At 45.4% G+C, this 11,763-nt stretch overlaps 1 protein-coding gene across 5 annotated transcripts in view; it reads left to right on the forward strand.

The window, feature by feature from the left end:
* Bcorl1 (BCL6 corepressor like 1) overlaps positions 1-11,763 on the forward strand; it is a 68,260-nt gene that overhangs the window by 52,708 nt on the left and 3,789 nt on the right. For all 5 annotated transcript variants that reach the window (XM_071606135.1, XM_071606132.1, XM_071606133.1 and 2 more), the window contains 3 exons: positions 229-374; positions 7,841-7,918; positions 8,995-9,148. In XM_071606135.1, coding sequence (XP_071462236.1) covers positions 229-374; positions 7,841-7,918; positions 8,995-9,148 — 378 coding nt within the window. The remainder of the gene's footprint in view (positions 1-228; positions 375-7,840; positions 7,919-8,994; positions 9,149-11,763) is intronic.

Below are 11,763 nucleotides of genomic sequence, written 5' to 3' on the forward strand. Positions count from 1 at the left end.
GGCTGAGGTAAAGAGAGTAAGGGGAGGGTAGAGAAAGAAACACAGAGAGAGAAGGAGGTATGGGGGGGTTACAGGTCAGAGGTGGTCCCCCTCCCTGGAGCTTAATCATGTTCCACTGGAGTTATCCTAGGGCCATCTCATTTTTTTTCTCTGATGAAGTAGCCTGAAGCTTAAAGCTCATAGTTCCCACTTGGACCCTGTTTTCCTCACCCCATATCACCTCCACAGGCCAGTTCATGATGCAGTGGTCAATGACAACTTGGAAACCATGTGGCTCTTGCTGTCCTATGGGGCTGATCCCACATTGGCCACCTACTCGGGTCAGACAGCCATGAAGCTGGCCAGCAGCGACACCATGAAACGCTTTCTGAGTGGTAAGTGTGGCCGAGATTTGCAGCCAGTATCCTCTGACCTCTGACTCCTGAACCTGTCAGGGGATCTTTTTTATCCTCCTCCATCCCAAACAGCTACCTATGAGGAGCACCTTCCTACTTCACATGTTTTTTTCAGCTTCTTAGAAATCTCTAGCTACTTTAAAATAAAAAGCCACTTGCTGTATGCGTCCACATTTCAACCTCTTCAGGATCCTGGAAGCCCATGGGGACCCATTTCACTAGGTATCTGGTGTAGACCTCTTTGAGGGACAGCAGCTCTGCTAGTAGATTTGGTTGGGGGCAAAATGTGTTGATCTGTGCTGTGAATAGGATGTCAGTGGCAAAGAAGTGATGCTTAGCATGTTGCTATTGTTTTTGCAATTTCTCTTTGTGATCAAAGTGAAACCCCTGGGACCCTCCCTGAAGCTTTATTCCTCACAGCTCTTACCAGTGGTTACTGTGATGTAATCCCCCTTCTCTCCATTTCATCTCTTCCACCCTCACCTGTCCCTTATGGAAAAGTGACTTGTGTCCAGGCCCATGGTAAGGACCACAAGCCAGCATGCACTTATTTTCTCCATAGTGGGTAGCAGCTGTTAGTCTGCAGGTAGATAGCTCTACTGAGTTGGGCAGGGGGAAGAGGGGAAAGGTGGCACCTAGCTTATATATGTTCAGTAGGAATCTCATTAGATTTGACGTTGTAATACAGAACCCCACCTCTTAGTGACATCATAGCTTTGACACTTGGCTGTTACTTCAGACTGCCTGAGTAACAGAGCTGCTGAAAATTTTATCTCTGAACCTGGTTAGAGACTTCAGTGTTTGCAGTAGAAACTCTTGGACCAGGAACCAACTAACCTAAGACCTCTCACCCCTCTCTTACCTGGACTTTGGATCTACTTATTCCCGAACCTCGGCCCCAAACCCTATCTGCCAGAGATACAATTCTGGGTTCCCAATCATGGCCTATTTGTCTATTAAACAGAGGTTAACTCAGTGAACCTGAGCTGAAGTTTCTGATGAAAGGAAAAACAGGTGGGGCGCACTGCCTTTAGACTGGTGGAAGCTGGGGATTAAAGCAAGGGTGATGGAAGACTGCTGATGGAGATTTTGACTTCTGCCTAGCCCCCCTCCACTCAGATCCTGGCCTGAACCTTGGAATCTAGGCCTCAGTCCTCCCAGCCTGACTGAACCTCAGCCCGGGAGGCAAGAGGGCTGCCTTTTCCATTTTTCTTCCCCTAGCTCTGGCTCCTCAAACCTCTGTTCTTAAGGGATAGAGCAACTTCTGGATTTCCATTCAGCCGTTTGTCCTGGGCCAGTGATAACCATCATTCCCTTTAGTCGCTAGGGATGTGCTCTTTGTGGCCCCCTCTTACATACCAGGCACACATGCATTCTCTCTCAGATATACATGTGTTATCTGTACTCCACTGGATTCCCAGGAAAATGGGGCACAGATGAACATCCTGAACATCTCAATATGATAAAGGCAGTGTGAAACTCTTTCATAAACTGGTCAATGCAAGGGCCTCTCCAGGCTAGAAATCTCCCTGAGGGTCTCAGAACTCTCTGGGTCTAAGTAAAGCTATCTCTGACCACCTTAGTAAGCAGAGGAACTCTTTTTTTCTAAAACCCCCCAAAGAGTTTGAATGTTGAGACCATTTTAAATACTTTTTAGGTACTTAAAAAAATTAGAAATAAACACCTTTCCCACTCATTTTTTTGCTGTACTGGAGCTTGAACCTAGGGCCTTGAACCCAGGGCTGGGTAAGTACTCTACCCACTGAGCTATATCCCCAACCTCTCTTTCCCCCTCTTCCTCTTACTGTCAACTCATACCAACTCCTAATCAGTCTTTTGACATCTCCTTAAACTAACTCAAATGCCCATTCATGTTGCAAAATCCAGAGAAGAATTTTGTTTTTTGCTGGGGGAATAGTACCAGGGATTTAACCCTGAGGTGTTTTCACAGAGCTACATCCTCCACCCTTTTTAATTTGAGGCAGGATCTCTCTAAGTGGCTGAGGCTGGCCTTGAACTTGTGATACTCCTGCATCAGCCTCCCAGGCCTGAGATTACAAGCATGGGTCACCATGCCTGACTGGGAAGACTTTTCTTAAAACTGGTACTTCTACCCTATTCAGGCTGAGCACCTTCTTTCAAATGTTAACAACATTTCTCAATTCATAGGCACGAGGTGGCTTAATAATGGAGGTCAGGAGCTATGCAGGTTTAGAGATTAGGTCACCACTTCTCCATGCAAAGACTGAGCTCTATCAGCCTGTTAGGAAAAGTTCTAGCAAGTCAGGTTAGGACCTCAGCCCCAGGGAGGCAAGCACTGGCAGGAGTCAACAGGCTTCCCCCAGGAAGGGTGGGGGAACTTGGCCCCAAAGGCTATTTGGTAGAGAGAAGGTGAAAGGACAATACTCAGTGGCTTTTTTAAAATATCAGGTGAAATTCACTTAATGTGACCTTTTAAAGTGAATAATTCAGTAGCATTTAGGACATTCATGATGTTGTGCAACCAACATCAGGGGCTCTTTCAATGCTTTGATCTGGGTATTTTTCGCTTTCTTTTTTCATCTCTGGACTCCTCCCTACCAGTTCTCCAGAAACCACTGGAGTAACTGGATAGTGACTGCGAGAAGCAGTAGGTTGGAGGTTAGGGAAGCATTCCTTCCCTGCCCCCCCACCTGGATACATTTTCATGGACTTTGTTGTTGTTGTTTTCACCTTGCCTATCTGGCTGAGGTATTTTTGAGGTATTTTAGAAACTATTTTGTTTTGGGGGATTTTTTTTCTTTTCATTCCCAAGTGTTTGCCTGACCAGACTTTATAGATTATCATCATTCTCCTCCCCGCAATGGAGGTCTCACTGGACAAAAATGAAGGTGAATCCCTGTAGGGCACAAAGGGCTCTATTTTCTGCTAGTGGTCAAGGGGGCCCGAGCATCAGGGTCATGCCTCCTGTACAGCTTCCCTTGCTTTGTGCAAGGGCCCTGTTCTGAAAGACTTGTCTGTGATTTAAATCTTCTATGTATGCAGCAGAATGTCACCATTTACAGGCATCCTGTAATGAATCCTTTCGTAAAGCAGAAGATGCTGGTAATTCATCTGGGTTGTAAATGTGGATTTTCTTATATTGGGTTGATTTGAGGTGAGGCTCATTTCCTGTGAGATCATGAAGGACCAAATGGCACTCCCTCCCTGTCCCATTCATATATTGAGCACCTATTAGATTTTGGGTGCTGTGCTGGGTACTAGAAGCCAGACAGTAAACACTATCTACCTAATTTTTGGGTTTGGAGTATCAAGCTGTCCAAACCCCCCCCCCCCAAAAGGCCTTTGGAAGGCTTCCCCCATGAACCAAATTACAGGCAGGCCTGTGACTGATTTACCTTTGACCCTTTGAAGAAAAGAGTAATATCCAAGCGAGCAGAAGGAAAACAGACATGTTTTTTTTCCTCCTCTGTGGGAAGGAACGTTGGAGTCAGAGAGAGTTGCCACAGCTTGGTCAGGGCATCCAAGGCAGTGCCAGGACTGCTTTTCCTTCCACTGATGGAAGGGTTAGCAATTTACCACTTGAGGTCACTGAATCACAGGGTTTTGTTTTTCTTTCTAGAGACCTCTGCCATATGACCCCATGTTGAAGACGGCTTACTTTTTGTTTTTTCAATCCTTTCATGTCCCTCAGCTGGTGATTTAGCTGGTAGAGAAGGGGAGGGGTTTATGGAACCCTAGGAAACAGAGAAACTCTGCAGGCTGCTGCTCACATGGAGGTGAGAGGGTCTACTCTTGGAATGAAGCTCTGAGGGTGCTTTTAAAAAAAAAAGCACATCGAGGTAAAACTCCTTGTAATGTGAAATTAATGATTTAAGTGAACAATCCAGTAGTATTTACTGCATTTAATATATTTTGCCACCACTACCTCTATCTAGTTCCAAAACATTTTTGTTACCCCCAAATGAAGCCCTGAACCCATGAAGTAGTTGCTTTCATTTCCCCTTCCTACCCACCCCTAGCAACCATTAATCTGCATTCTGTCTCTACAGATTTACCTTTTCTAGAAATTTTGTTATGAATGGAATCATACAATCTGGGGCTTTCATGTCTGGGTTCTTTCTTGAGTACACTGATTTCAAGGTCTCTTCGTGTTAGCATGTCTCAGTCCTTTATTCTTTTTATGCTGAGTAATGTTTCACTGCGTGTATATATTCCATTGTGCTTTTCCCTTTATCTACTGATGGACTTTTGGGCAGTGTACACCTTATTTTTTTTGGTACTAGGGATTGAACCCAGGGGCACTTAACCACTGAGCCACATCCCCAGCCTTTTTTTGTATTTTATTTACAGACAGGGTCTCAGTGAGTTGCTTAGGGCCTTGTTAAGTTTCTGAGGCTAGCTTTGAACTTGTGATCCTCCTGCTTCAACCTTCCGAGCGGCTGGGATTATAAGTGTGCACCACCGTGCCCTGCTAGTGTGCACCTTTTTTTTTTTTTAACTATTGTCAACAGTGCTGCTATGATCATGCAGATACAAGTATGTGTTTTACTATCCATTTTCCATATTTTTTGATTATATACATAGGAGAGGGGGACTGCTGGGCCCAGGGAACTTTTTCAAGGAAAGGATAAGAGGAAAGAACTGAAAGTTGTGCTTTGCAGTAGGTGTAGGGAGGATCAAGGAAAAGGAAGTTCACTTCATTCTGATTGTATGTGAACATCTATGGAACGCGTATTGAAGCTGTACCTTTGAGCAGGTCCTGGAGCTCCTCCTGTGTGCCACTCATAGGCCTGTTCCATCTTTGCTCAGGCCAGTTAACTTTTGTCTGTCTCAGAAGGGCAGGTTCACCTGCACATGACAAAGATTTGCAGGCAGTGCAGAGAATTAGAGGAATGTGCCGGGGGCTCTGAAGACAGTCCCTAGAGAGGAGCCCCAGGAATGTGGTGAGCTTGGGCTGCTCTGATGGAATCCTTGTGTGACCTCTTGTGGGTGGAGGGGGCAACCAGCAGGAGTGCATCTGTTTTGGCATGCTGGTTGAGCAAGCACTTTATAGTCTCACCTTATAGTGATTCCCCCCATATTAAGCTCTTATGTGCCAGGAACTGGGCTTAGGTACAGTTTGGGTAATAATGAACAAGACCAATAGACACCCTGTCTTTTTGAGACTTACATTCTCATTCCTTTATCTTCCATGACACCAAGCACAGGGCTAGGCCCAGAGTAGACTCCTACCTACCTGACAGATGCTTCTGGAAGAAACTGCTTCCAATTCTCAAGTGGCACAGAGTAAAGAGCACAGAAGCTGACAGTGCAACCTCCAAGTTTTTTCCTGAAACACCAAAGATCTAATGTTCATGACTGAAGGTTTCCCACTCTGGTTGCTCAACCACTGCTTTGAAAGTTTCTCTCTGGATGCCCTCCTACTGGAGGAATCCCTTTGTTTCTTAGAAGATGCCTAAAAATGGGTAGCAGTTAATAGGATGCTAAGATGACCCAGAAGGAAGGTGCATCTGGTGGTGGAGGTGCTTTCTATGGGGGGAAATGAGTTCCATTCCTTTTAAGAATGGTTGCCAACTTCCTCCTGAGATTTGGTTTGCAGGTGACGCCCTCACCTCACCTGTGCCCTTTGGACTCTCTCCTGTCCTGTTGCCCAGGTGTTGCTTGAGGGCTGGTGGCAACTACATATAGATAAATCAGCTTGCCAGTTGTATTGGTTGGCATATTGATAACTGCGGGGCCATGCATCCACAGATGGCACAGTTGAATTTGTCATAAAAGCTGTGGTCCTGCTTTTTGTTCAGGTGGAACCAAGAGGTGAAACAATTCCACTAGTTGGTGCCTAACCAGGAAACAAGGAGGTTACTAAGAGTGACCTGAGTCTGTCTTTAGAGCCAGGAAACAAAAGTGGTTTTAAAAGTTTTTATTGTGGTAAAATACACATAACATAACATTTACTGTTTTAGTCATTTTAAAGTATAAAATCGAGCGACAGTAAACACACTCATGATGTTGTACAATCATCACCACTATCTAGTTTCAGAAAATTTTCATTATTCCAAAGGGAAACCCCATCCCCATTAGCAGTGACTGCCCATCTGCCCCTTTCCCCAGCCCCTGGCAACCACCAAACTGCTTTCTATCTCTATGGATTTGCCTACCCTGAACATGTCGTATAAGCAGAATCTTATAAATGTGGCCTTTGTGACTGACTTCTTTTACTTATTATCGTATTTCCAAGGTTCATCCAGGTCATAGCATGTATGGATTTTTTTTTCCTGTATGAGTTATTTTTTTTCTTTTATTTCACGTAGCACCCATCAATACTTATTCCTTTTATGGCTAAATACTGTTCCACTGTATGAATATACTCCATTTTGTTTATCCATCCAGTGGATGGCCATTTGAGCTGCTTCTAAACCTTTTTTCTTTTCTTTCTTTCTTTCCTTTTTTTTTTTTGTATTGGGGATTGAACCCCTCAAACTTGGGATCCTCCTCTCTCAGCTTCCCATCCACCTTTTTCTATTATGAGTAGAGCTCTTATGAACATTTGTGGATAAGTTTTTATTTGAATACCTGTTGTGTGTGTGTGTGTGTGTGTGTGTTGCCGGGGATTGGACCCAGGGCCTTGTGCATGCAAAGCAAGCACTCTGCCAACTGAGCTATATCCCCAGCCTGAACACCTGTTTGTAATTCTTTTGGGTGTATATACTTATGAGTGGAAGCAAAAGGTGTTTTTGAGGATAAATATCGTCTTTTCTCCCATGTATTTCAAAGACAAAAACAGAAGGAATTATGCTCATCTTACTTTTTTTTATTATTTTTGGAGCTGGCTGTGGAACTCAGGGCCTCTCACATGCTAAGCATACGCTTTACTACTGAGCTCTACCCACAGCCACTTACTTTAAAGTGGAAACATCCTGATTGGATATGTTAACATTGGAACCAGCAGGGAAGGAAAATCCTGGGATTGCTGTAGGATTCTGCCTGCAGAGGAATAACCTATACCATTTGAAGCAGGGGTCCCAAAACTACATGCCTTCAGGCTGATGTGTAAAAGAGGGAAAAGGCTGGGTGGGGACTGAAGCCCGCACATGTCGCAGCTCCCTCCAGCCAACTGTTGACATGCAGGAATGTGGATGCAATGTTGCCAGATCCTCTCAATTTTTTTTCCACAAAAATTAGAAATCCATATTTTTAAGGGAAATTCCCAGTTTTAAGGTGCTAGGGGTTGCATTTTAAATACTAGGCCAAATCTCAGGTGGTCAGTGGGTTAGATTGGGGTCCTGGCTGCTGGTTTGCAGTCTCTGACTGGGAACAAGAAGCAGATCGCTGTCTGGTCACTCCTGCCTCTCTTGTGATCCTTCCTTCCTTCCCATTGCCCCAACCCCATATTCATGGACATTCCTCGAGTTGCCTTCTCCAGCCTGTCCTCCTTGTCTCACGGCCTTCTCTTCTTTCATCAGATCACCTCTCAGATCTTCAGGGCCGGGCAGAAGGTGATCCTGGTGTATCCTGGGATTTTTACAGCAGTTCTGTGTTGGGTAAGCTTTAGGTGGAAAGAATTCTACCCTCATCTATGGTTTAGAGACGTGGGACTTGGTTTGGGTTTCACTGATTCTTTTCAAAGATGGGAATTGCCATGTGGAGGTCCTTCCTCACCTGTTAGTAGCTTACAGTCCATTTCAATCCAGACCATAATCCCTCCACCACTAGACCGTGACCTCATTTGCCAGAATGAGAAGATGTAAAACTCATCTGGACAAAGCCATCCTTCCTTGGCCCTCTACTACTCCCCACCCTGAGTACTTTAAAAATTCTCTCTCCCAAGGTCCCTTTCTCCTCCCTTGCTTTGTCTTAACTCTCCCAGAAGCCACCCCCCACCCCTTGTGAGCCTCGACACTTTTTTTGGTATTACTCAACAGGGACCCAAATCCTCATCTGGCAGCTATCATTCCCTCCCTCCCCTCCCCTGATGATGCACTCTAGTTTTTGAGATAGCTGCTGTCTTCTGAGCCTTAGCCTTCTGGTTCAAGCTTTCCTCTCTTGGAAGATCAGTACATCTTTGTGCTGGTCATTTAGCATTTGCCTATTGGGCCAGGGGCTGAAGATTAAGGGAACTGACTATCTCTAAGCTTGAGAGAAGCTGGGCAGGAGAAGATTGGGATGGAATTCAATCAGCCACACCCAAACATGTGGCTGGAAAGGGAACCATCTGAGCCCCCAGGCTTTAGGGATCAGGCAGTAAAGCAGCTTGGGAAAGCTGCAGCCAGAGAAGAGCAGGTGTTTTTAGCCTGCCCTTGACTGAGGATAGCATCTTCAGGCCTCAATCTCCAACAGCTGGGAAGCTCATCCTTCACATCACCTTGCCTTTTCCAATCAGCAGGTGGAGGAATATAATGAATCTCTGCCACAAAATACTTTTTTGGGGGAATATAACTTTCACGTGCTCTCCCAAGAATGTGAGCCATGGGTTCAATAAACCTTGATCCCAGCCAGGGACCTGTGGCCTTGTCGTTTATCTGCTAATCATCCCCTTTATGCCTCTTTGACTGGCATTTTTTTGTCTTTGGTTTCGTACATATAGCCAAGTTCTAATTCCCATGTACTCTCCATACAGAGCAAAAAGACGGATTTGCCTGTGACCTCCTGCATAATCCTCCTGGGAGTGCTGACCAAGAGGGAGATGATTTGGAAGAGGATGATTTCATGTTTGAGCTCTCAGACAAGCCTCTTCTCCCTTGCTACAACCTCCAAGTGTCCGTGTCCCGCGGGTAAGTGTCTGAGAGATCTGTAGGGACCAAGTGCCAGGATCCTGGCAACATCTAGCCTGCCTCTCAGGGAAGGTGGAGCTCTCCAGAAGGAGATGAGGACCTGGCAAATGAGCAGTGGAGTGTAGGCAAGATAACATGTGACAAGTGCCCACGTGACCCTCCAGCCCATGTTGAACATAACTTTTGTTCAAACTGGAGTACATGGACCTCTCGGTCTGTAGTAGGTCCATCAAATGTGTGAATCTCCAGAACCCCAAATCTGGATTTACTCCCTGAAGCCTTTGGATACTGTTCTGTGTATAAGCGATAATCTGTAGGACTGATGAACTATTAGAATCCCTGGAACATTCTTGTGGTTTCTGGGGACAGCCAGACAGAATATTTGCAATTGAGATTCTTGGAAAAGCGGGGACATATGGTTGCCATAGCTGTGGAGCCGCTAGGGTCTTTAAGCAATCCACAGCTTGGTTTCCCATAGCCTTAATGTGGGCAAGGTGATGGCATCAATGCTGCCAGCTCAGATGACTGTGTGTCTGATAATAGAGTACCCATGTTCTGAGACTGTAGCATACCTGACACTTAGTGTTAAACTCAACCAAATTGACTCTTTATTTGATGATTCAGAAGGGAGCTCAACCTGCAGGGCTGTGGTTCTCCTTGGGCTTCCCAGCACATCAGTGTGTGAAAGTGCTGGTTGGGAGAATGGGAATGTGGGATCCGTTGCCCTTGTGTTCCTAGCCTGCATCATGAAGTAGTCTCCGATTACCTTGGCAAACAATTTTAAGGATAATTTTCCTTGATATCTGTTTTTCAAATATCAGACCCATTTTTTTGAGACAGGGTCTCACAAAGTTGCCAAGGCCTGTCTCAAACTTGTGATCTTCTTGCCTGAGCCTCTCAAGTAGCTGGGATTACAGGCGTGCACCACCTTGCCCAGATCAATCAGACCCTATTTGAAGGAAAAAAAAAAAAAAAAAAAAAAAAACCAGCAAACTAGTGTGACATGAACAGGTCAGGGAGCCGGGTGGATGATGGGTTAGAAATGTGTGAAGTAAGCTTCTCGATTTATGAGGCTCACTAGACCTTGGTTTCTTTGCATCCCTTCCCCCATGGCCTGATAAGAATAAAAATAGCCTATATGATGGCACTAGTAGGGATCAGGTTTCAGGGGCTTTTGGTCCTTATTCTTCTGAGCAGAAGCTGATCCCTGAGGGTGGGGTGGGGCCTCTGGGATATAGTATTGCACAGTGAATTAATTCCTCCAGAGTGTTCAGCTCCTCCTTCTCTGAAACAGGATCTTGGACTGCAGGCAGTAAAAGGACCAGGGTAGTCTGCTTTAGGTGTGGACAGAAAATGGGCAATCGAGGGCTGCATGCCACTGTGTGAGCTGCTCCGAGAGCTAGGCAGCAGGCGTGTTGTCAGCTGAGAGCTGGCTGTGGGCAAGGCTGCCTTCCTGACATGACATCCCCCTGTGCTTGTTCTAAAACTGCCCTTCCCCTATAGCTGTAGCACAACATGGACAGTTCAAGTCTTTAAAAAGTTGGGGGAAGGGGCTGGGTGCCATGGCACACACCTGTAATCCCAGCTGCTCATGAGGGCTGAGGTAGGAGGATCATAAGTTTGAGACCCGCCTCAGCAACTTGGTGGAACTCTGTCTCAAAATAAAAATGTAAGAAGCTTGGAAATGTGCTGAGTGGTGGAACACTTGCCTAGCATGCATGAGGCCCTGGGTTCAATCCCCAGCACCGCAAAAATAAATAAGTAAAGAATTGGGGGGTACTCTGAAGCTCTGTGGGTTCAGAAGTGCCTTCTGAATTATCAGACTAGATTCTGATTACCAGCAAGTTCTGGAAGGTTTTCCCCATTCTTTGAGAAGGATGAGCCAAGTGTACAATGTCTGTAGTTCCTTTCTCAACCTACAACACTCCATTCCCTAATCACATGTGATGACAAGTGTTTGCTGTCATTTGGAAGAAATGTTGCATTTTAGGGATAAGGATTGTGGATCTGGGTAGATATTTTAAGATATACAGAACATTCAATTTCATAAACATGTCTTAAGCAGCTGTACCAGGTCAAACCTTGAGGACCAGAACACAGCTCTGGGCTTCAAAGAATCCAGTCTAGTGTAGTAGACAGATAAGTATATAATTAACTCTAATAATAAAGACCAAATGTTCTAAGCAGTTTTATTATTGTATAAAGCTCAAACAGTTCAGAAGGGTGTCAAGTGAAAACAAAAGTTCCAATCCACCATGAGCTTCTATTCCTGGACCCCAGAGGGGACCACAGTAATGTTGCTTTTGTAGCCTTTCTACAGTGGGCTCTACTGGAAGTTGTTCTTTTTTCTGTACTGGATGTAGAATCCTGTACCTGGATTTGCCCCCTCGTGGGGCTCATTGGGCTTTCTACAGGCAGCATCTCGTGTCTGCTAGGTGCTCCCCTGTACCCTTGAGCTACATACCCAGCCCTTTTTATTTTTAAATTTTGAGACAGGGTCTCACTAAGTTGCTTAGGGCCTTATTGAGGTGCTGAGGCTGGCTTTGAACTTGCGATCCTACCTCAGCCTCCTGAGCCACTGAGACTAGAGGTGTGTGCCACCATGCTTGGCTTAG

This window comes from Marmota flaviventris, chromosome X (genome assembly GCF_047511675.1).
Source record: "Marmota flaviventris isolate mMarFla1 chromosome X, mMarFla1.hap1, whole genome shotgun sequence".
Taxonomy (NCBI): Eukaryota; Metazoa; Chordata; class Mammalia; order Rodentia; family Sciuridae; genus Marmota; species Marmota flaviventris.